Source organism: Chiloscyllium plagiosum, chromosome 28, assembly GCF_004010195.1.
Source record: "Chiloscyllium plagiosum isolate BGI_BamShark_2017 chromosome 28, ASM401019v2, whole genome shotgun sequence".
NCBI lineage: Eukaryota > Metazoa > Chordata > Chondrichthyes > Orectolobiformes > Hemiscylliidae > Chiloscyllium > Chiloscyllium plagiosum.
In genome coordinates this window covers 43,590,988-43,613,415 of record NC_057737.1, presented here as the reverse complement: position 1 = coordinate 43,613,415, position 22,428 = coordinate 43,590,988, and the positions used below count along the sequence as shown (strand labels likewise).

The window sequence follows — 22,428 nt, the reverse complement described above, 5'->3', positions numbered from 1 at the left end:
GCTTTCACCTCTGAGTACTGGCATGGGTATTTTATTTTTACTGTTAGTTACACACTTTATTTTAGATACTATAAAACATCTGATCATATTTTTCACGTGGTTCAGTGAATTTAAACACTCATTCCTATAAATCCCTTCGACCTTCCCTGTGCAGAATTTACAGAAGGCAGTTTATCCCTTTAATTCATTTTCACATCAGTCTTAACAAGTAAATGGACTATCTTTTCATTGTTGACTCCACGAGACAATACCTCCGGTAGTGCAGCACTTCCCCAATATCGCAATGGCATTTCCCTTTCTAATCATTTGCTGACTTCCTGGAATTGGAATTGAACCTACCATCTCCTGACTCAGAAGTTAGAGTGCCAGCAAATGAGCCAAGCTAACAGCACAGATTAGAATCTATCTCCAAGCAATTGAAGATTTGCCAGTACAAATATATGCATTCTTTTTTCTAATGCTTGCCAATGTATCCAGTTGGAAGTTACTTTTGAAATTTAAGGACAAACCATCATCATATTGGTCTAAAGTTATCAATAGGTTCTTTTCGGGCAAAGCAAGAACTGTTACTAACCTATCCACACATTCTTTTTCCCCTGTCTGTCTATTTGCCTATGTCTCTCTCAACACAGTTAGCATTCCAATCCTGGAATTAACACAGTTACACATCAGCAAACCTGACACCAACACACTGCTGTGCTTGCTAAACCTGGCTCTGCACAGCACCCATCCTGACATCAACACATTCATTTCCCCATTTGTCCATTGTTTAGAAGAAACCCATAGAAATTGACAAGGAATTTTGAGATGAGAAAAGCTCATCTGTCATCCTGATAAACACCTAAAGCAATAATAATGGAGTTGGTGACAGGTCATAGAAATTGCTGTCTACCAGTCAGTCTCCAGGACAAACCCAGACACAAGGCCAGGAAAATCTCAATGTCAAAGATATCTGTTCTTCCTAAGCGTATGTCAAAACTATTTGTTATACATTATTCCCTGGTCCCATATGTGTATCTTGGTATTCTGGCAATCTATCTGGGCAAAATATTGTTTTCTGAAATAAGTCAATCTAATTTACATTTGAGTAAATTAATGTTATTAGCTTCCATCGACTCCCTAGTTATAGAATTTGAAATTTAGAGGTTTTGGATTTCAAAAGGCAATCAGGTCATTGAGAAAACAGGGGAAAATGATGGCAGTTTTTTTTAAGAATTGTTTTCTATTCATAAATTTGCCTGGAGAGATTTGTTTGTACCAACTGAAATTCAAGAAATGTCTCAAATTACCTTTTTTGTGTGATTTGGCAGATCTGGGCTATTAATAAGGGCGGCACGGTGGCACAGAGGTTAGCACTGCTGCCTCACAGTGCCAGCGACCCGAGTTCAATTCCCACCTCAGGCGACTGACTGTGTGGAGTTTGCACGTTCTCCCCGTGTCTGCGTGGGTTTCCTCCGGGTGCTCCGGTTTCCTCCCACATTCCAAAAATGTGCAGGTAAGGTGAATTGGCCATGCTAAATTGCCCGTAGTGTTAGGTAAGGGATAAATGTAGGGGTATGGGTGGGTTGCGCTTCGGCGGGTCGGTGTGGATTTGTTGGGCCGAAGGGCCTGTTTCCACACTGTAACGTAATCTAATCTAATAAATGAACTCTTGTCAATCTGTTGGCTGCCATTACTTTCTGGGTTCTCTGTCAGATGGGAAAAAGACATGGGCCACTCTACAGGAGTCACTGTTACATTGCATTCTGGAAATTAATTACTTGGCTTGATTCTTAATGCTGGCTTTGGGACTGGATATACCATGGCTCTCTGTCAATGGGAAATCTCTACTGAATCCTCTTTCTTTTAATCAGATTGGGAGGCACTAGTGAATGGAAGAAGTGTGGGAGAACATCAGAGGTGGGAAAGGAGAGAGGTTATGCTAAAATAATAGTGAACCTTGTTTGGATCAGTACTCTATTCAGTCTGGTCACTGTATTATAAAAATGAGATACTAGAGAATGTGCAGAGAACATCTACAAGGATAGAACCAAAGTGCATGGGTATACACCTCGGAAAGCTTTGAAAGGCTGGGCTATCTTGTCTTTTGAAAAATTAAAGTTAATAGATGTCTTGAAATAAAGAAAGGTCTCCATTGAGTAGATACAGAGAGCATGTTACCTTTTGTGAGAAAGAATATAACCGGAGGCTTTAAATACAGAATAGTCACCAAGAAAATCAAAAAAGACATTGAGAAAAATAATTTCATCAAAAGAGTGGTGAGAATATGGAACTCATTATTACAGGGAAAGTTATATAAAAAAAAAAGTTAAGACAAGCATTTGAAGAAGAAAGCAATAGATAATTGCAATGATAAATTTTGATGAGATAAGAGGAAAGAAAGCTCAAATAGGGCATAAACACCAGTATGGACTGTTTGGGCTGAGTATCTGTTTCTATGTATATCTGAAAAATCCTTTATATTGTGATTTCCATAGAGACCAATATCTGTTAATATGCGATATGTTTCCTAGCAACTGACAGAATAACTGCATTTCATGCTTTGAGACTTTTACTGTAACAAACGAACTAAAATTAACATACATCAAGCATTACTTATCAGGCCATTAATATATCGCAATAAAGAAAAGGTACTCTCACATTAACTAACATAATTGAGATACAACTTGTAGTGCTTCTTGCTGTGCATTTCACTTTTTGGAAATGCATAGCTTCACAGGGACAGTTCTTCTAAGACTCCTAGCTCTCTGCCTGGTTCATCCCTCCCAGCCACTCCAAGGTTGTAACTTATAGTCTCCTATAAAATCATTCCACTCAGCACAAGTCAACCACATCCAATTTTCATCAGCAAACTCACCATAGCGATTCCTTCCAAAAATCTCCAGAAGTCCCCTCTCTTCTGTCCCCTTCCTTTTGAACAGAAAAAGACATTTCCCGCCCGTCCCACTACAGAATCAGTTCTCTGCTTCTCCGGTGCAATAGCTGCTTTAATTCTCTCTCTATCACAAAGAGCAGCTGGCCTTTTTCTTTGAGGTACTGTGTAAAGATGTGAAAGCTGTCACTTGCTATTTCAAGGTTTCTGTTTGAATTTCCCCTCCGTGGAAACCAGATCAGAGACACATCTCTGAGCTGGGATGCTTCTGGAATTCTCAATTTTAGCTGAAGTTAACAAGGGCATTTTAAAATACAACCATCTTATAAAGTGCAGCTTCATATCAATTTCATTTATTACCACTAAGGGCAGACACCAGTCAAAAGGAATACTGGAGGAATGCACCATTATGAAAGGAAGTTGGAGGAGGACACCAGTGAATTAAGGGATGACACAAAGCAAGCTTCAGTGCAATGCAAAACTCAAGCAGTGAGTGTAGGTCTGAGCATGTTCACAGAATCCCTACAATGTGGAAACAGGCCCTTTGGCCCAACAAGTCCACACCGACCCTCCGAAGAGTAACCCACCCAGACCCATTCCCCTACCTCTATTACTCTACATTTACCCTTGACTAATCCACCTAATCTACATACCCCTGAACACTATGAGCAATTTAGCATGGCCAATTCACCTAACCTGCACATCTTTGGACTGTGGGAGGAAACCAGAACACCGCAAGAAACCCACACAGACACGGGGAGAATGTGCAAGAATGGGCGGCACGGTGGCACAGTGGTAAGCACTGCTGCCTCACAGCGCCAGAGACCTGGGTTCAATTCCCTCAGGCAATTGTCTGTGTGGAGTTTGCACGTTCTCCCCCGTGTCTGCGTGGGTTTCCTCCGGGTGCTCCGGTTTCCTCCCACAGTCCAAAGATGTGCAGGCCAGGTGAATTGGCCATGCTAAATTGCCCGTAGTGTTAGGTGAAGGGGTAAATGTAGGGGAATGAGTCTGGATGGGTTGTGCTTCGGCGGGTCGGTGTGGACTTGTTGGGCCGAAGGGCCTGTTTCCACACTGTAAGTAATGTAATCTAATCAAATCCACACAGACAGTCACCCGAGGCTGGAATTGAACCTGGGTCCCTGGCACTGAGAGGCAGCTGTGCTAACCACTGAGTCACCATGTTACTAAAGTGTAACTCAGTTGTGAAAAAGGTAAGTCTGAGGGAGTCAGAAAAAAGAGATTCAATCATTCAAATCTGATCCAGAAAGAAAACCCAGTAAAATTTGCGAATGACACAAAATGGTCCAACAACTCCTTTACCTCAAGTTGGAGCACCAGTAGGATCAGTAGAGTAGAGTGGAGTGGAAAGTGAGGGCTGCAGATGCTGGAGATCAGAGTTGAAGAGTGTGGTGATGGAAAAGCACAGCAGGTCAGGCAGCATCTGATGAGCCAGAGAATCAACGTTTCGGGCACAAACCCTTCATCAGGAATGAGGCTTGTGGGCTGGGGCCTGAGAGATAAATGGGAGGGGGATGGGACGGGGGAAAGGTGGCTAAGAACGCGATAGGTAGATGAAGATGGGGGAGAAGGTGATAGGTCAGAGAGGAGGGTGGAGCGGATAGATTGGAAAGACGATGTACAGGTCAATAGGATGGTGCTGAGTTGGAGACTTGGAACTGGGATAAGGTGGGGAGAGGGGAAATGAGTAAACTGGTGAAATCCACATTGAACCCGAGTGATTGCAGGGTCCCAAAGCAGAAGATGAGGCATTCTTCCTCCAGGCGTCGGATGGTTAGGGTTTGGCGATAGAGGAGACCTAGGACCTGCATGCCCTTGGTGGACTGGGAGGGGTAGTTGAAGTGTTCCAGTCAGGAAGTCCCAGGATCCAGTTACAAAAGGAAGTATTTAGGCCCAGCAGACTCCACTTTCCAATCAGGTGCTGAAGAACAATAGTATAAAATGCAGCCAGTACCTTTGGTGCTACACTTGTTTGGATCCAAAACGGTGTCAGGGCCTTGGTAGCAGCCTGGGTAGAATGTTAGCTTTTTTTGAAAGGATCATCAATTACTTTGGGTGAGTTGCTGGTTGATTTCTCTTGACTGCTGCTAACCTGCTTGTTGGTTGGTTGGTACTGTCATTGGAACCTGCTGAAGTATAGGGAATTTGTGATTCATGGTGAAGGCCTTACTTTATACTTAACCAGGGCTGTAGTTTCTTTTCTTCTTCGACTGTCAAGTGACAGAGAATGAACACAGGTGACTCAGAGCAAGGAGGTGAAGAGGTAGAAAGTTAAATCCTGTACTGACCTTAAGCCAGAAATAGTATATGCAATGACTTCGATGAAATCTTCCATCTCTCGTAAACAGACCTACAATCTCAGAGCAGAGTATGGACAGCATTGCCACTACGTGTAAAGGTGACTGTGTTATGATTTTTCTTCAAGTCAAGCTTATTTCAGTTTGGAGTTCCTGACTAAAATCTCCAACATCTTGGAGTTTACCATTAAATGGTGTACAAAGGACATTGCGTACAAAGAAAGGAAACTGCTTTGCCTTAACTCTTTCCAGAGAGAAGCAGGTAGCACATACATGTGTATTCCCCAGAGTAATGACCTAACTTCATGGATACAGGGTGTCATTGATAGCACACTTGTTGCTCAATGGATATTGTATTTAAATTCAGAATTTGAATGTTGTATTTAAATTCAGAAGTGTCTCTGGCAGGAATTTCATTCCCTTAATATATAGCTGCTGTGTGTCACACCCAATCATTACCCTTGCCAACACCTGATATCCTGGCAGCTGTGAGAATGCCCGTATTCAATGCCAGTTCACTCTACCATCAACATTTGAGCCACTATAAGAGACAAGGGGTTGGCTACTGTGTGACAAAGGCTATGTTTATTTTCTTCATGTATGGAATATGGACATGACTGGCAACCATGGCATTTGTTGCTTATTCCCAGTTGCTTTTGTACTGATTATCTCTCTAGGCCATTTCAGCAGGCAGTAAGGTCATCTACATTGTTGTGGGTCTGGAAACACGTGCAGGCCAGATCCAGGTATGGATAGTGGATTTTCTTTTCTAAAGGATCGAAGTAAGCCAAATGGAAATGATGAACATATGTTGGGGAAGAAATAAATGTACTAGAGAGACTAATGTTCCCTGCAGCCAATGGGTTATATCCTAGGACGTTATAAGTAGGAGCACCGCAGATAGTGCAGGCACCGGTTGCTAACTACTATGCAAGTCTAGCTTATTACAACTGAGCTTCATGCACTCTCCTGACAAGAAGCTGAGCTTGTAGAAGATCTTCGATTGCAGCTCTGAAATATTAGGCAGCTTCTGAGGCATTGGCTATCAGACAGCACACGTGGTTGGGCCCACAAGTATTCTTGAAGAGTTAGTAACTATGCCCAGGTGGGAACAGTTGGGCTCCACACTCAGCGCAAAGTGATGAGCTAACTCCAGCTCCTCCATGCTCCTTGAGAGTGGCCACAGGCTTTCTGACAGGCCTGACAATGCAACAAGCATCCGTTACATTACATTGCTTCATCAACATTGTTCTCTACAGCAGAACTTATGCGCAAACCCATCCTTCAGCAAGCTTGTACTTGTGCTACAGTATTTCCCTGCCTTGGTTGCAGGTCACTTGTGTCTGGTGTCGCTCTTCATGTCCTCAATGCTACTGTTTAAAACTTTGTACAGTATGAGCTGGTGGCTGTGTTAGAGGAAGTAAATGAATTTATTTATCATTAGTCTCTTCTCCTGCTATCATGCTCCTGCATCATTGATGACCAGGTTACACCTTTGCTTCATCTGTATTGCATCCTTTCCTTTCAGTGACACAATGTGGAGGGACATGTCTCCAATTGCCATGTTAGATTACATTACATTACAGTGTGGAAACAGGCCCTTCGGCCCAACAAGTCCACACCGACCCGCCGAAGCGCAACCCACCCATACCCCTACATTTACCCCTGTACCTAACACTACGGGCAATTTAGCAAGGCCAATTCACCTGACCTGCACATCTTTGGACTGTGGGAGGAAACCCACGCAGACACGGGGAGAACATGCAGAACACGGAGTCGCCTGAGGTGGGAATTGAACCCGGGTCTCTGGCGCTGAGAGGCAACAGTGCTAACCACTGTGCCACCGTGCCACCCACTAATGTATAGTGAACTTTATATCCCTGATGCTAACGGCAACCTCCCTGGTCCTCAATAGTGCCCTGTGAACTGCAGTGGTCTGTACCCCTGTCTGATGAAGGGCTATTGCCCAAAACGTCCATTTTCCTGCTCTTCAGATGCTGCCTGATCTGCTGTGCTTTTCCAGCACCACTGTAATCTAGACTCTGCTGTACCCTTGTCTTGGTAAACCACTATTTAGGACAATAAATGCTGTATGTGTACCTCTCCTCCAGAACCCAAAAATGGTCTCAATTATTTTCTAAGTTCAAAGGATCCTGGCCAATGTTTTTGGAAAGTATTTCTTGAGGTTACAGAACTATCCCATACAAAGTCACAAAATTAATTATCTCAAAGTTCTATTGGGAGATTATCAGCAGTATATCACAGATTAGTCTGATTACTTCTGCACTTACAATATAGACTTGAAGTTGTTAATTAGAATCCAATTTTCCATTTTCTCATGTAACTATTATTGAATTTTTATATTAAAATTTCATGTTTCCCATTTCTGCAACAGTTCCCTAACCAGCTACATTTGCCAGTGCTGATCATGATGAAATACAGAATTGCAGCTTGCTTGTGTAAGTCACTGATAGCACCTCAAAGGTTGAGCTGAACCTACATAGATCCAACTTATTCACTGAGGACTGTGTCAATGTTTCACGATTTCAGACACATTGATGTATACCATGAAGTGTTTGATTAGCTTTACTTTCTCTCTGATAGTATTTCTAACTGAGTACAACCTGTGGTAAGAACCTGTGCATAGAGTCTTTTAACATGAGGAGGCTGTGGTGCTGCAGCTACCATATGGTTCTCCCGCTTCGGCTATCGGCTAGAGGCATTTTGGAAGATTGATTGACAATCAAGTTGCTCAGCTGTGTTATGAACGTGGCCATCCAGGCCTGGAGCAGCTGGAAGACTGGTCTGGCAGTTTATGAGTATTTCACAACCAATCCAGAGATTATAAATTCAAATCCTACCACTGTGAACAGAATAGAATAAATCTGGTTATTTGTGAATTGACCGTGAAAAAAACATGACCATGACAGGCAATTGTTATTAAAAACCCAACTGCCTCATCTTTCAATCTCGAGAAAGGAACCTGCCACCTCATTACTGCTCTAACCCTATTGGGTTTCATATGAAATGACTGACACAGGATCCCCTCAGAGCAATTAGGAATGAAACCACTTTCATGATAATGAACTAAACAAGAAAAGTTGAAAAGCCGCAAAATTACGTGGAAGCAGGAAAAATTACTTTAGGAACTCCACCATCTCTGAACGCTTGCAGACCTTTCTCATTTCTTTGGGCACTCCTTCCATCAAGCATCAAAACGGGTAATAAGATGTGCTCTCCCACTCACATCCATAAGGATCAAGCTGTTCTGGAAAAACACTCCGGACTTGCAAACAACATCACCAGCACTTTACGGCAGCCCAGTAAATGTCAGCCAGTGTGAAGGAACACTGGGTCAAATAAGATTCTCATCATTTTTTTCCTACTTTTGCACCCCGTGAGAAGTTTGTACTTCAGACGGAAAGTCAGGTCATTATCCCATTTGCTTTTTCTCCTGTGTGTGTGGATTTTTATGCCATAATTACACTTTAAACATTACACTTTGCATTGTCAGTAGATGTTTATGGACTAGCTCTTCAACAAGAAGTACAATTTTAAAATTACCATCAAATCAATAAGCCTTGCAATTATGAATGGTGGGTGTTAATGCTATGAACAACCAACACCATTAGGACAATTAATGCAGGAATTAATTAATATAAGCTGAGGACATTTTATGGCACAAATTCAACCCAAAGAGTCTGTATTTGCACTTCGCTTTGTTCATTCATAGGATGTGGGCTTCACTAGGCCAGTAATTATTGCCCATCTCTAATTGCACTTGAACTGCCTTCTTAAACTGTTGCAGTCCTGTGGTGCGACTACACCCATAATGCTGTTAGACAGTGTTCCAAAATTTTGATCTAGATGCTGTTGAGCTTCCCGAATGGTGTTGAAGCTGCACTCATCCCAAGCAAATGCAGCGTTTCCATCATACTCATTGCTTTTGCCGTATAAATGGTGTATAGATTTTGAGAAGTCAGGAGGTGAGTTACTTATCACAGAGTGCCAAGTATTTTAATAGCTAGTCCAGTCTGTGCCTGGTCAATGGCAACTTCCAAGATGGAGAATTCAACACTGGTAATACCATTGAATGTCAAGTGCCAATGGTTAGATTTTTTTCTTGTTAGAGTTGGCCATTACCTGGCACTTCTGTGACACAAATGTTACTTGCCATTTATCAGCACAAGCCCGAATGTTGTCCAGGTCTTGCTGCATTTAGACACAGACTGCTTCAGTAACTGAGGAGTTGTAAATGGTGCTGAACGTTGTGCAAATGTTAACAAGTATCTCCAATTCTGGACGGAAAGTTATTATGACACTACTGAAGATGGGTGGGCTGAGGAGACTACCCTGAGTAACTCCTGCAGTGATGTCCTCCAATAGCCTCAATCATCCTCCTTTTTTCTGTATATGGCTCCAACCAGCGGAGAGCTTTCCTCCGATTCCCATTGACTTCAGTTTTGCTAGAACTCTGAGATGTTATGTTCTGCCAAATGCAGCCTTACTATCAAGGACAGTCACACAACATCTCACCTCTTGAATTCTATGTGTTTAGTCCAAAGATGTAATGAGGTCAGGAGCTGAGTGATCAGTGACAGGTTATTGTTGAGGAAATGCTGCCTACAGTACCGACAATGACACCTTCCATCACTTTGATATGATTGAGTAAAGACGGATTAAACAGCAATTGCCCAGGTTGGAATTGCCCTGGTCTTTGTGACAGAATATACCTGAACAATTACCAGTATTGCCAGCGTTGTAACTGTATGGAAACAGCTTGGCTGGTTGTGTGGCTAGTTCTGGGACATATGTCTTCAATATACTGTCACTAGATTGTTTTCAAGGCCTATGGTATTTGTAGTATCAAATGCCATCAGTGATATCATGTGGAATGAATAGAATCCAGTCTGAAGACTGACACCTGTGATGCTGGGGACCTCAGAAGAAGCAATCATCCGCTTGGCATTTCTGGCTGAAAATGAATACAAATGCTTCAGCCTTACCTTTTTCACTGATGTTTTGGGCTCTCCCACCATTGAGGATGAGGCTGTTTGTGGTACCTCCTCCTCCAATAAGTTGTTTAATTGTCCCCCACCATTCAGGACTGAATGTGGCAGAATGGCCGCATTTATTGTCCACCCCTAATTGCCTTTGGGAAGGTGGAGGTGAGCTGCCTTCTTGAACCAGCAATACTTGAAGGAATGCTGGATCAAAGTCCTAGAACTCCTTCACTAATAGTATTGTGAGTCTACCCAGAGCAAATGGAGTGCAGCAGTTCAAGACGGCAGCTCACCATATTCTCAAGGGCAGTTAGGAGTGGGCATGAAGTGCTGGACCAGCCAATGATGCCACATCCCATGAATGAATCCAAAAAGGAGTACTGACTGATTCATCAGCTGAGGTGAGCGGTGTAGTAGGTGGTTGACCATGTTGACCTGATGTCCTGGGACTTAATGTTGAACATCTTTTCCGGGATTTCAACACTATTCATCAGCATAGGGAGGCCATGCAGTAGGTGGAAATCAGCAGGAGGTTACCCTGGCCATGTTTGACTTCTGCAATTAGGCTTCATAGGGTCTGAAGCCAATGTTCAGCCCTCCCAGAGCAACTCTCTCCTGCATGCACACCGCCTCTGCTGGGCCAATCCTGCAGTGGGACTGGATTTTCCCAGGTCCCCAGGGTGTCATCTGCAAGATATGGGTCTGTTGTTTCGTTTATGGGACATCCTTGCCAATTTCACCACAAGTCCCCTCATGTTAGTAAGGTGAACTTTACATGGTGTAGAACGTGGAACATAGTATGATTTTAGGGAAAAGTCAACTGCTTCCTCAAGTTAACATCATTTGAATTCATTTATTTTTTCCAGCAGAATAAATATTTACTTTAAAATTTGGAGCCTGTTGTGGCTGGAATTCAATGCATGCTGATATTGTGAGCTCATTGCATTGGCAGAGCCTGAACCAGATGTTTGTGGATTGACACTCAATTTACTTGGAATGTGTTTACTGATGAGTAATATGGTACTATAAAAGTGCTAATTGTATCTTTGTGTGTGTGAGTCTGGAGCCCAGTTATATATTTCCTATCAGTATATTATTATCACCACAATTACATATTATTTATATACTGATTGATGTTGTCAGATTTGTAATGTAGACACAGAGCTGGCTGTGAATCCCAAACAGCAGATAATCCAGAATCCTGGTTTTGTGACAGACCAGTCTTGATGATGCCTACCTTGCAGCCATCAGTAAAATCCTGGTCTCTTCCGAGACTAGGAGTCAACATTGCAAATAAGGCAGAAATATTTAATCTTCTCTTCACGCATGAGACTGGAGCTCCAAGAATTGTGAACAACTGCTCCTTTGTGTGAAAGATACAGGATTAGCTTGAATGCTTTAAAAAGGAAAGGGAAGGCTTCTAGAAATTTCTTCACCAAGTCAGCAGAGCAAATCTCTCCCTGACAAGCCCTGGGGATTCGGGCTGATGGTTTCTATGGAAGCCTTAGAGCTAGTGTGGTGATGATATTGTGTGGAGTGAGGTGATGATATTGTGTGGAGTGAAATCCTTACCTATCCAGATGCTGCACAATTAACAGCATGTCATACACCATGACAACCAGACTGTGAGAGCATAGAGCTGTGGATCTATTTAACCCTCGTCATTCAACTACAAGGAAGTCCTCAGGCATCCATCTTTATCCGTGTGGGTGTGTGTGTTTGTGTGTGTTCTTATATGCCTCCTGTGCCAGAGGCACATAAATCATACATAATGTGCTCAGACGTGACAAGAGTAGAGTGCAGTGAGAAACAGCTTTTTCAACAGTTTTGGAAAGGGACGATACAGACAGTTGCCAGTGCAAGGCCTCAGAGTATAACCATGGAGAGCACTGAATCCAGAGAGCCTGTTAGAGCACCTACAAACAGGTTAGTGTTGTTACATTTTAAATCACTTATGACAATGACTGTATATTAACTGGTTGCCCTTATCTGAGAATTCTGCTATTCTTTTCTGAAAAGTATCTATATTCGATGCTGACTTTATGTCAGGGGAGAAGTTAACATTTTGTCTTCCGTGTGTATTTTTGTCCCATGTACAATAGGCACTTTTCCCATCGCAGCATGCTGCATGATTAGAAAATGTTACTGCTACATTGTATAGGCCATTGTTTTGAATCAGTTGTGCCATTTTGGGAAACTACTGTTTTATTTTTCAACTATCAAACTTAAATAAGAACGCACAACTAAAAATAATTTAGTTTAATTTAATACTTAGTTTCCCTTAAATATTTTGTCAGCAAGCATTTGTCAAAACTGTGCACAGTCATCTGAGTGAAAATGAAAGACTCGCTGCAGACTTGAAGGGAAAGACCACCCTAAGTGGTCACTATGTTTGTGGCCATTTCAGGCCAGGTGGTCTATAGGGGCATAGGAACAGGTCCATTGACCACTCGCAGTCATCAGAAGACACAAAGTGAGAAAGAGAAAAAAGTAAGATAAAAATTGGGCCTAAAAAGCCCAAAAAACCTTGCACAAACTTTCAGTAACAACTGGGACCTTGGAAAAATCTGAACAATGGGGTCAATGATGTTTCTGTATGAAATGCCAAGTTGGTGTCTGTAAATCAAACTGGGATTGAAGCAGGACTTTGGAGGACAAGTATTATGTCTCAGACAGAGAGGGCAATAAGCATGAACTAGATATTCTCACTCTCACTATGGGACAGCTGTTCCACTAAGATTTTAGTGTTTTGAGATATTTAGAAGGTTAGTAGAATCAATGTATAGTGCCATGTTGTTGAATTCCTTTGTACTGCCCAGTGGTGATTTTATAAATCACAAATGTTTCAAACATGTCTCAACAGAAGGTTACTAATCTAAATAGAAATTCTGTGAGATATTCATGGACAGAGTGAAAATGAAACTTGCTGTGCGTGTACATCCAGTAATTTTTCCACACCAGTAATTAAGTCCACACCTTGGTCAAGGCTGAAAGGAATCATGTCAACTATCCCATTCAATTCTCATTATGTAGTACTGTAATGATGAAGTGGTTAAAGAACTCTGAATAAAAAAAGAGAACGTAAGCAATTGATCTAAGTCATATTAGCTTCTCCTTTAAGAATACTTTACAATTTCTGCATCAATGTGAAGTGGTTCAAATTGTAGAAGTGCTAAACATAAGTGATACAAATTGAATGTTATGGTCAAAGCTGGCTCTAAATGACATAAAGTGAAACTTCCACTTTCCCAGAATTTCTCCTTCAGACCAGTGTCAGGTCAGATTCTAACGCTGAATCCAGGCCATATAAGGTGTAAGGGAATTCTTTGCATTGTTCTGGCCAATATTATTCCAGTTTTTTTTAAAGCAGCTTTGATTATTTGTCTTATTACAGATTTAGGACTTTGATGTGTGAAAATTAGGTGTCATGTTCTCTTACAGAATGAACAATCATTGCTCTTCACAGGTACTTCTGAAAGCTATTGTTTAAATACAATTATTTTGTTCTTGCCAAAGGTTTAACGTCAGTGCACTGTGTTCCCTCCCCCCACCACCACCACCACATGAAAACCTTATAAAGATTTCTATATGGCCCTTGTGCTTCCTCTGCTTAGTTACAATTTTTGAAGCTATATTTCACTGTTTAAATAGTGTTGGTCGACAAATTGCATTATTGGACCAGAGAATTACATACTTCAGTTATAAAAACACTACAAATTGGAGATTCACAGCAGGTCTGTGGTGAAAGAAACAGAACTGAGCTTTCAGTTCTGTGGCCTTTCATCAGAAATGGCCAAATATTTTAACCTACCTGTGATAGTATCCTTAATGCTTCCCAAAATCTCAGAGATAAAATGGGTTAGTGCACAATGGTCATTACATCTTCCAAACCCCACAACATTTTCATGCAATGTACATGGTAAAATTGGACCCTAAGGATTCCCACACCCTAAGTATGTCCAGTTTATTTTGAGTTTGCGGCATTCTGTAGCCTGTATAGTCATCAAATGATGCACTGGCTGCTGTGACCTTCAAGTAGTAGCCTCTGTGGATTTTTATCATTCATGTGCTGTGGATTTTTTGGTTAGGCCAGCATTCATTGCCTGTCCCTAATTGCCCTTCAGAATATGGTAGTGAACCTCCAGATAGGTAATTAATTTAGTTTTGGGAAAAGAAGAAGAGACAACAGAAATCAGTAATGTGGCACCTCTAGTATGTGTGGGATCTCGTGAATTTTAATAAATGCAATCTTGATCTCAATATCACTGCAAGTTAGTTCCTATTTGAATATTTCAGACCCTCAGATTATGACTAAAACTAATCAGAGATATTCTTAGGAAAGTATTATTTTGATGAGTTCAGTTCAGGTCTCAGGTTATATGATTGCAAAACAGGTAAATAGCACTATTAGCTATCTGTGTTATCATCAGGTTGCTCTATCCATTTGCCATATTGTTCTTTTTAATTTGAGACAAAGACAAGGTACCCAACAGACACGACAGAGGGAAATATATAGTACGGAAGGATGAGGGAGTTAACAGAATGCAAAAGCCATAAAAGCACAGGATGCATTATTGTGGTAAAAATAAAAAATGTCAGGAAAACAAAGTAGCCTAATAAATGTCTAGAAGAATCCGTTTGTAAAATCACAGGGAGCCTCGAACGGAAATCGTAAAAATTGCTAAAGGATCACAGTATCAAGTGATGTGTTTTGAAGCACCTACTAGTCAAAATAATGGAGTTAAAATCATTAGTGTTGATGATTAGAGGCAAAATATTCAATGGGATAAGATGGACTACTGAAGAAATAGGTTTTGATAAGCTCAATGGCCTTTCCTATTCTCATTTTCCATGTTTTAGTTTAATATTAACCAATTTGTTGACCAGCATTACCTCGCATATGTGTGATAAACACTTTCTGGCACCATTAGTTTAGATTACTGTTTTTAGGACACCCAAAGTATCAGGTAGTGACTTCCCGTTGCTCTTGTTAATGGAAGATTTTAAGGCTTTGTAAAGGGGATCCTGGCTACTTATTGCTTTTCTAAGCTTAGGCAAATGCCAAAGCACTGTTCCACAAAAGATTTCCACTCCATAAATCCTCTCCTCACATTTACTTGGTTGAGATTCTGCAGACTGTATCTGCACCAGAGATTTTGCAGGCAGTAAGGATTCTCCTAGCCTGTACATCACTGTGGTGCTTGGATTTCCAGGGAAAAGCCCAAAAAAAATCATAAAGCAGATTTGATGAGGTGATAATGCCAGTCTTAAGCTTTCTGACATCTGAAACCGTTGCCCATAATGGTTTGGTTTGATGGTAAGATCATATAATTTTATGGAATGAAAGCAAAAATGTTTTGAAAGGGTTTTTCGCTAACTCCCATTTCCTTGCTTGATTCCATAGCCTTTCAGTTATATTTTATCTTCTTGGAATGTTTATCAATTTCATTTTCTTTCAAAACATTAATGGATTCTGCTTCCACCAACCTTCTGAGCTAAAACAATTGCTACCTTTTCTCTCTGTTCTTTTTGTGGAGATTTGGATGCCTTCAAGTTACTGACGCATGGTCAATAGTCATTGTTTTTTTTGACTGAGTTGCTTGATGAAAGCCCTGTTTAAATTGTGAATGGCTCCAGCGGATCTCTTGAGGAGAAAGTGAGGGCTGCAGATGCTGGAGATCAGAGCTGAAAATGTGTTGCTGGAAAAGCGCAGCAGGTCAGGCAGCATCCAGGGAACAGGAGAATCGACGTTTCGGGATAAGCCCTTCCTGATGCTACCTGACCTGCTGCGCTTTTCCAGCAACACATTTTCAGCTCACCAGCGGATCTCTTGCCTTTCCTCACAGCCAGTGCCTCTCAACCCTGCTAATACATTATTGTACCTCTTTTAAAGCCCAGTCCATGACATTGATGTGCTTCCCAAAGTAAGGCACCCAAATTAACATCATAGCCCAACAGTGCCCTAAACAATAATTGAGTATGTTTTATATTAATGATGCCTTTGAACTGAATAGGTTATAGGTTTGGTAAGTAACCTGTGATTTAAGATTCTACTCACTTTTGTCAACTTGACCTTTCACTTTTATTGATTTGAAATTACCATTAAATTTCTGTTCTTCTGCTCTTTATAGAGCTTTACTGTTTAGTTTATATTTCCTCTTCACAGTTTTTGTTTTAAAATGTATTGTCTTATGTTTTTCCATGTTGAATTATTTGTTCCAAACCCAAAAAAGTGACTAACTGATGGATTGGGCTCCTAGATACAGGAATCGTTGAAACCTAACAGTGTGGGAGCAGGCCATTTGACGCATCGGGTCCACACCAACCCTCTGAAGATTATCCCATCCCATTCCTGTAACCCTGCACTTCCCATGGCTAAAGCATCTGGCCTGCACAATTTACCATGGCCAATCCACCTACACTGCACAACTTTGGAATGTGGGAGGAACCCAGAGCACTTGGCGGAAACCCACACAGATATGGAGAGAATGTGCAAATGCCACACAGACAGTCACCTGTGGGTGGAATCGAACCCAGGTCCCTGGTGTTGTGAGGCAGCGATGCTAACCACTGAGCCACCATGCTGCAGGAGGAATACCCCTGAAATTATCTAAGAACCAATTGGAGCTGCAGTGAGGGGCTGGGAGGAGAGGAGTGCAGAGATGACAAGGTATTAGGTTAATGAAGTAAATGAGCAAAATGGATTTGCCCGCTCCAACTTGTCCACATACTTTTGAAATCGTTTATAAGCTTCATAGCTGATTTAATTTATTTTATTGTTTCTTATGCATTGTGACATTGTGCTCCCATGTTAAGTTACATTCTCACTCTACTGTAACATATGTATACATACAACAGATGTCACAGCAGTGACTCCCTAGGGTATTCACTACTGGTATCAGGCCAAAATTATCAATCAAACTCTCATGTCTGTTTATTACTCTTTAAAAATCTCCAATCCATTCCCTTTAACTTGCTGTACTGTGGAGGATCACAAAACCATTCAACCTCAGCAATACCAGTATTAAGTTATGTAGGGGTAGAATCGTTAACAAGTGTGTAACAGTGTAACATGATCAATGTTGAAGTTTGAGCTGCTGTTCCCACATTTTATTGCAGTTAAGGAATCCCCTCCATCCTCACCTGGTCATGATGCCCTGCACACACTTTTCAAAGATTCCACCTCCCCCCCCCAGTGACAAAACAATGTTGATAATGCTGAGTATGGGTGGTTTAGTGACCACAGCAGTTCATTGGTAACCTGGAGAGGATGTCCCAGTTTATGTCCAGGTTCCTTCCTCTTGTAGGTTGGATGCAATGTTATACCAGCCACTTCTACAGTATGCACCAGCATTTTTGCGACTAGGTCTCATTGCTAATTATGGGATGATATTTGGTAAGTCTCGAAATTTTCCAAATTTGTAGGCTGCAAACTCTCTTGACAGGAGAGTGCCCTTGTACTGTCACATATTTGCTCATGTCAGCCTTCAGGTCCATGATCCTCTAGGATCACCCATCTGTACCATCATCTAAGACTTGGGCAGACAATGCCCCTCTGCAACACCAAAGTTGATAATAGCATTGTTGATTCTCTGGATTAGCTCATCGGCTGAAGCAAGGTATCAAAATTTGCCCATTGGCCCGACTCTGAATCACAAGGTTCTGGACTTATGTCTCACTCCAGGGCTTGAGCCCAAGAATCAAGATTGACTTCCCATTGCAGTACTGAAAGAGTGCTGCACTGTTTGAGATGACATCCTTCAGATGAGACATTATACTGAGTACCACTCAAGCAGATATGGCCATGATTTTGAAAAATGTCTTAAAAAGTTATTTGGTTACTATCACTTTGCTTTTTGTAGGAACTTGCTGTGAGCAAGCTGGCTATTATACAGCCCTTGTGACAACAGTATCTACACTTCAAGTACTTCACTGACTGTAAAGCGCTTTGTGACATCTGGCGGTCTTAAGGAGTGCTTTATAAATGCAGGTTGTTTCTTCTACTTGGAGGCATATGTGAAAGCTGAGGACCCTAAAGTACCAGAAAGTCTCAACCAGATTCAATATCAAAGTGTGCAACCAGCAATTACTCAAGGGCATTCGTCCTTGTCACCGAAATTCACTGAATTCAAGATACTATTTAAACTCTGAGTAAATGATCCTTCATTTTATAGTTGTATTTAAAATTGCTAATCGAAAATGTTCCTTCCTCTAATACTCTGATACAGCTTCTACAACCTGCTTTGGTGTAACCTATAATTATCTTCAGGGCTCCTATGGCTGCATCCATGCCCAGGCAAGCACAGAAAGCTTACAAGCTGCACCCCATCAGGTGCCCATTTCCAAAGGGTCAGGTTGGAAAATCCTTCAGTCAGCTGCCTTTCAGTGCTGTTAGCAAGTCTCTTAACAAATCTAAATAGCTCACTGCTTTGTGGGAAGCAGGTGGACCTGCTGGATCCAGAACTTGCCTCAGCTGAAATGGCCAATGTTGGAAACAGGACCTGAAATGTTAGCACTGTTATTTCTGGGCCCCTGTCAACAATATTCTCAATCATGCCTGGCCCAAAGATTCAGCGCAAGATGGTAGTTTATAGTTTATGCCCTGTTATACTCACGGAAAACAGTGTAACCGCAAAACAAAAACTGACTTGTTAAGAGACAGCATAACTAAATGAATGTTGACTCCGATATTGGCATATCAATTTTGGAAAACTTCAATACCACCTTAAGGACAATGCACCGCAGTCTATTGAATGCCATGACTTTTTAAAATTTTCCACCTTCTATCGCCAAATAATATTTTCAGTTGTCCCTGACAATGTGGTGTACTGGTGTCACAGCTGGAGTGAAAATAGCCCATTGTCTAAGCACTGCTGTCACCTCACCCTGCTCATCATTATCAGAATGACCGGATGCAAGATAACCTTTAATGCTGAAATGCTACAAGCCTCAAGCTGGCATTTTAAACAGGAAATTTACATATTTTATTATTATGCCAAGTAATTTCAAATGTTATGAATCACTGAGTGTCAGAACAAATGTTAGCTGGAATCATTCTTTTAATGTTGATAGCCTACAGTCATGCATCCCACAGTTAAATCCAACTGTCTTATTGCTCCCTCCGGTTGACTGAAGAAAAAATACTGCCTGGATCTTGAGACATTTCTAGTCAGTTTTGCCTTTTTTAGAAAGTCAGCTGAATTTGAATTAATGTGATGTTCTTGGGGATCCTAGTTCAACCTGGGAACAACAAGCAAGCCACACAGTTGTAACTGTCATGCTGTTGCAAGCTCAATGTGACTTTAAATGCCTGCATTAACATTCCCCTCGGACTTGTCTGCCTTAAGGAGAACAATCCCAACTTCTCTCATTTCTACACATAACTAACTGATTGCTCTTAACACTTGATTTCTTCCAATTATTAATACCATATCACAATCTGTCCTTAAGTTTTAAAGACCCATTATTGCTACTTTGGAATTCCTAATCTCTGTTTTAGAGTTGCCATAATGTGGAGGTGCCAGTGTTGGACTGGGGTAGACAAAGTCAGAAGTCACAGGTGAAGTGAGAGGTGAAGCACACAGAATGTTTGGGCAGAGAGATCAAAAGATCTCACAAATGGTGGAGTGGAGTGTTGAATAATACATATCTACAGGTGACCAAGAGTGTTGGACAGTGAGAGTCACTTTACTCTTTATTCACACTGTCTAAAACTCTTGGTCACCTGGAGAAACTTATTATTCGACACTTCACTCAGCATTTGTATGATCTTTTGATCTCTCTGCCCATAATTTCTGTGTTCTCATGCTTCACCTCTCACTTCACCTGACATTGGGGCTAGTCCGAAAGCTCGTGATTCCAAATAAAACTAAAAATCACACGACACCAGGTTATAGCCCAACAGGTTTAATTGGAAGCACCGCATTTCCAAATCATGTCCAAATAAAACTGTTGGACTATAACCTGGTGTCGTGTGATTTCTGATTCTGGGCAGTAACGTAAGGGGGAGAGACATGGGGGGGCAGTGTGTCAGGGGTAGAATCACGAGAGTAGTAAGTCAGAAACAGAGATGCAGGGGCTGTAACGGATGGGGGAGAGACACAGTTCTCCACTACCAACAGCGAGGATCCACAATGGTCTGTTGTCCACTTGGTTCCAAAGTTCACAGCATGTGGCTGGAGCTAGATGTTAACAGGAAGCAGAGAATCCAATTGTTGTAGGCCACCTAGATATCCATGACATTGTAATGATTTTCTGCTTAGGGAGTATCATTTCCTAGGGACTAAATTAAAAGGCATAACCCCAAAGTCAATGATTTCAGGATTATTGGTGCTGGAGCAGCAAACCTCATAGAATTTAAGAAGTATTTAGATCTACACTTGTGATGCCAAGGCATACAAGGACAAGAGCCAAGTTCTCGAAATGGGCTTACAATAGGTAGGTGCTAGGTTTTTGACCAGTGTGGAATCGATGGACTGATGGGCCTTTTAATAATCAGCAGGCCTCTATGACTCTGTTACTTAAGTAAGCAAGATTAGATGAATGCTTCTCCCTTGTCAGCCTGGTCCACTCTTCCTCCACTCCCCACACCACCCCACAACTTCTCATGCAATTACAGTATGTGCAAGATGTGTCCTTTAATCTCCTACTTCCTCACTATCCAAGGCTCCAAGCAGCAATTTACCTGCACTTCACTCAGTCTGGTCTACTGTATTCGCTGCTTACAAAATGGTCTGCTCTACATTGCAGAGATGAAACACCGACTGGGTGACCTCTTTGCAGAGCACCTGCATTCTATCCACAAAAATGACCCTGAGCCTCCGGCTGTCTGCCACTTCAACACATCACCGTGTTCCCTGGCCAGCCTCTATCTCAGGACTGCTGCAGTACTCCAGTGCAAGCTGGAAGAACAGCACCCAATTTTCCGCTTGGAGACCCTGCAACCTTCACGACTCAATATTGAGTTCAACATTTTAGAGCTTGACCACCCCCTTCCGTGTTATTTACCCAACCCAACACCCTGGGCCTAGCTATTAGATGACCCAGTTTCAACACAGTTGACCCATTTTCACCTACTTATGGTCCCCATTATCAGCTTTACTTACTCCTGTGCACACTATCACCCATGCCTTTTTCTCCCTCACTGAGGTTCTCTTTTTCTCTCTGTATTCCACCTCTGCCTATTGCCTTATGGGGAAAGGATAGACAGTCTAAGTCTGTATCCTTGAGTTTAGAAGAGTCAGAGGTGACTTAGTTGAAACTTACAAAATCCTGAGGGAATTTGACTGGATGGATGTCTCCTCTTCTTGAAGAATCTAGAATGGGGAATTATATTTGAAAATAAGGGAATCACCAATTAGATGAGAAAACATTTTCTCTCAAAGCGTTGAGACGGAACTCCCTTCCTCAAAAGACAGTGAATTCAGAATCTTTAAGGCAGACATAGATAGATTATTGATTACCAAGTGAATGGAAGATTATTGGGGATAAAAAGAAATATAGAATTGAGGTTAAAATCCAATCGGGCAAGATCTTGTTGAATAGAGAAGCAGGTTCAAAGCACTGAGTGTTCCTCGTTCCTTGTTCGTGTGTTGTTAAATTGAAAGAAGCAATTTAATACAAAAGTACAAAAATTAGTAGTACGTCAAAAGATTGGACAGATTCAAGAACCAGCAAAGAAGAAGTAAAAAAAAGGTAGAAATTGCAATATGACTAAAAGCTAGCTCGAAATATAAAAATAGATTAAAAGAGGTGAAAGGGCGAAAGGAACCTAACACAATTACCATCACCACAGGCACTGGGAAACCTACTGCACATAAAGGCTGACAAGTCCTCAGGACCTGATGGTCTACTTCCTAGGGTCTGAAAAGAAGTAGCTGCAAAGATAATACATGCAACGATTGTTACCTTCCAAAATTCCTTGCCAGCTAATAGGAAAATAGCAAATGCTATACCTTTATTCAAGAAAGGAGGTAGAAAGCAAGAAACTATTGGCTAGTTGGCCAGGACAGAACCCCACTGGTCCTCACCTACCACCCCACCAACCTCCAGATACATCATATCATCCTTCGTCATTTCCGCCACCTCCAAACAGACCCCACGACCAAGGATATATTTCCCTCCCCTCCTCTATCAGTGTTCCAGAAAGACCGCTCCCTCCGCGACTCCCTCGTTAGGTCCACACCCCCCACCAACCCAACCTCCACTCCCGGCACCTTCCCCTGCAACTGCAAGAAAT

At 41.7% G+C, this 22,428-nt stretch overlaps 1 protein-coding gene across 8 annotated transcripts in view; it reads left to right on the top strand.

The window, feature by feature from the left end:
* Positions 1–22,428, top strand: part of srrm3 (serine/arginine repetitive matrix 3) — a 772,181-nt gene that overhangs the window by 634,133 nt on the left and 115,620 nt on the right. The window contains exon 1 of one of the 8 annotated variants that reach the window (XM_043718792.1): positions 11,485–12,116. The exons of the other annotated variants lie outside the window; for them this stretch is intronic. Coding sequence (XP_043574727.1) covers positions 11,926–12,116 — 191 coding nt within the window. The 5' untranslated portion in view covers positions 11,485–11,925. Of the gene's footprint in view, positions 1–11,484; positions 12,117–22,428 lie in introns of those variants that run through there. 8 annotated transcript variants of the gene reach the window in all.